This window comes from Penaeus japonicus, unplaced genomic scaffold (genome assembly GCF_977035675.1).
Source record: "Penaeus japonicus unplaced genomic scaffold, GWHDUDI00000001_assembly GWHDUDI00000024, whole genome shotgun sequence".
NCBI classification, from domain to species: domain Eukaryota; kingdom Metazoa; phylum Arthropoda; class Malacostraca; order Decapoda; family Penaeidae; genus Penaeus; species Penaeus japonicus.
Genome location: NW_028234426.1, coordinates 37,352,614 through 37,355,113, shown reverse-complemented (window position 1 = coordinate 37,355,113; position 2,500 = coordinate 37,352,614). Strand labels below are relative to the sequence as shown.

At 39.0% G+C, this 2,500-nt stretch overlaps 1 protein-coding gene across 4 annotated transcripts in view; it reads right to left on the bottom strand.

Annotated features, from left to right (window-relative positions):
- Positions 1–2,500, bottom strand: part of LOC122261578 (anoctamin-4) — a 56,154-nt gene that overhangs the window by 10,952 nt on the left and 42,702 nt on the right. For all 4 annotated transcript variants that reach the window (XM_086551079.1, XM_086551077.1, XM_086551076.1 and 1 more), the window contains one exon: positions 521–621. In XM_086551079.1, coding sequence (XP_086407205.1) covers positions 521–621 — 101 coding nt within the window. The remainder of the gene's footprint in view (positions 1–520; positions 622–2,500) is intronic.

Sequence of the window (2,500 nt, the reverse complement as noted above, 5' to 3'; positions counted from 1 at the left end):
CAACATCCATCATTCTGATGTCAATGGGGAATATTACACGAAGACGGTAGTTGCGCCGTTGTTGCACCGAAAAGCTAGTCGCTGCCTCTTTGTCGCAGGGTTTGGCCTTTGTGGTTTCCATGGCAACGGTGTACACAGAGAGAGAATGACAGGAAGTGTTACTGATAGTGATGTATCGCAGACAGCATTTTTTTTTTTTTTTCTTCTTCTTTTTGCTGTTACATGTCCAAATCAATAAGCATAGAGTATATTCTATAGCGACGTTCTTTTGTACTGGGAATATCCCGCTTTCCATAAAAGATTCAGATTCTAGAATTTAGACAGCCTGTCAAGAGAAAAAAGAAAGAAAAAAAAAACGCTACTTCCGGAAATGAACAACACAACGAAGACAACAAAGAACTTCGAAACGAGTAAACCTCCTTTTTTACGACAAAGGAGTTCGCAACGATCCTGTCTAGCTGTATAGAGAAATCAAAAGATGAATAAGACACGATTTGGAATGACTGCCCGACTGTCCTACCTTGGTCCGAGTTGTTGTAACGAACTCGTAGAAGGATTTCCCACACGATCTGGCTCCTCTGGGACGGCGTGAAGAAGGTCTCGCGGTCCTTGATGATGAACCTGAAGGAGGCGGAGGACAGACGCGGGAGAGAGCGGCCAGGAGAGAATGGATAAAGAAAAGACAGCAGTGTTAGTTCATCTCGCGGCCGTACTTAAGAGGTGTTTGAAACAACTGAACAATGTTATTCATCCCTTACATATTAGATACACATGAAGACAAACATATACACATACGCAAGTACATGCAGACACGCGTACAAACACAGACTAGCATCGCCTTCCTTCTTTTCAGACGAATATCTGGTAAAGAGACTCCTTGCCATCATCATTGGTAGCTTTTTGCTTCCAGTTGAATGGCTCTCAAGATTGCAATGATGTTATTGAGCTTTTATTGAGCTCTTTAAGCGTAAAGAGACGAAAATACTGGGAGCTGTATTCAAGTTATATTATAAACATTTAACATCCACGTTAAAATTAAGGAAGATATCTTAGTTTCTCTGAACGTTTGTGTCGAAGCTAATTAACGTCAACTCCTATCAATATATCTACATATGCAGCATTTTCATGTGATTAATGACAAGTGATTGATTCTAGGAGCCTTTGGGAAGCTGGATCAATATATACTATGGCATGCGTACTTTGCCAGCTCACACGTTCTCAAACCCTACTGGTGATACGCATGACAGGCGTTTGATTCGATCATTGATAAAGGATAGACGTAAGTCGTTGAGTAATAGAGATCGTGTGTGTGTGTGTGTGTGTGTGTGTGTGTGTGTGTGTGTGTGTGTGTGTGTGTGTGTGTGTGTGTGTGTGTGTGTGTGTGTGTGTGTGAGGAAACATATATGGGTAAACAGTAATGAATATGTTTATTGATATGAACATTCCTACATATTGTTTTGAAGAAAAACATGTGGCTGTGCAATGTGGCTTATTGGTTATTGTCGAAGATACTTCACATGTATGTAATAGTATATGTGCAATTTCGAGACAAAAAGACATAGATTTTCACAATTTGCTGTCAATGTGATTGCTATTATAGTTGTCATTTTCAGTACTATTGTTATTAAAATGTTGCTATTATCAATACTACCATTTTAATTATCATTACTATTATTATCATTATTGTTATTATTTTTATTATTATCATCATTATTATCATGACCATTATTATTGTTATCATTACTATTTTTATTATAATTGTCATCATCATTATTATGTGATTATTATCATTATCATTATTATTATCACTTATTATCATCATCATCATTAGCCATAATAAAAAATAGGAGAGACATGATATAAAAGAGAATAAACGAGATGTGTGTTTAAATGACAAGAAAAAAAACATCTCTTCAAGTGTTCGATCACTAAATACATATTTAGTGATCCATATGGATTCGAGGGCACTGGGAAGGGCATGGGGCGACAAGCAAATATATCCCTTTCTTCGTGAACAAGCCAGTGACCCGAAGGAGTGGATAGATTAACAGAGGTGTTCAAAGGTGAAGTTCCAATTCTTCGGTGTGAATAAACTAGCTAGCTTGCTAGCTATATTTTATGTTATGTAGCGCATCATGCATTTGTAATCGGTTGTTAACATCGAGATGATCAAATCTACATCAGTTTTTTTTACAGATTATATGCTAGCTTTGGGATAAGGTTTCTCACGTTTTCAACTACAACAGAGAAAAGGGGAGAGGCAAGGGGGGAGGGTGAGAGGGCGAGGGAGGCAAGGAGGACAGGGAAGGCAGAGGGAACGGGGAGGGATAAGTGTTTGCAGGTGGTGAGCAGGGCCAGGGGTGGTGATGTGGTGATGTCTCTGTTCCGTGTTAGTTGTAGTGTATGTTACATAGGGACGTCAGGAAAGCAAGTCAGGTGACTGGCTGCTCCGAGCGTCACTGAGTGGTAAGCAGATACCAGTCTTATTTTATACTGTTTT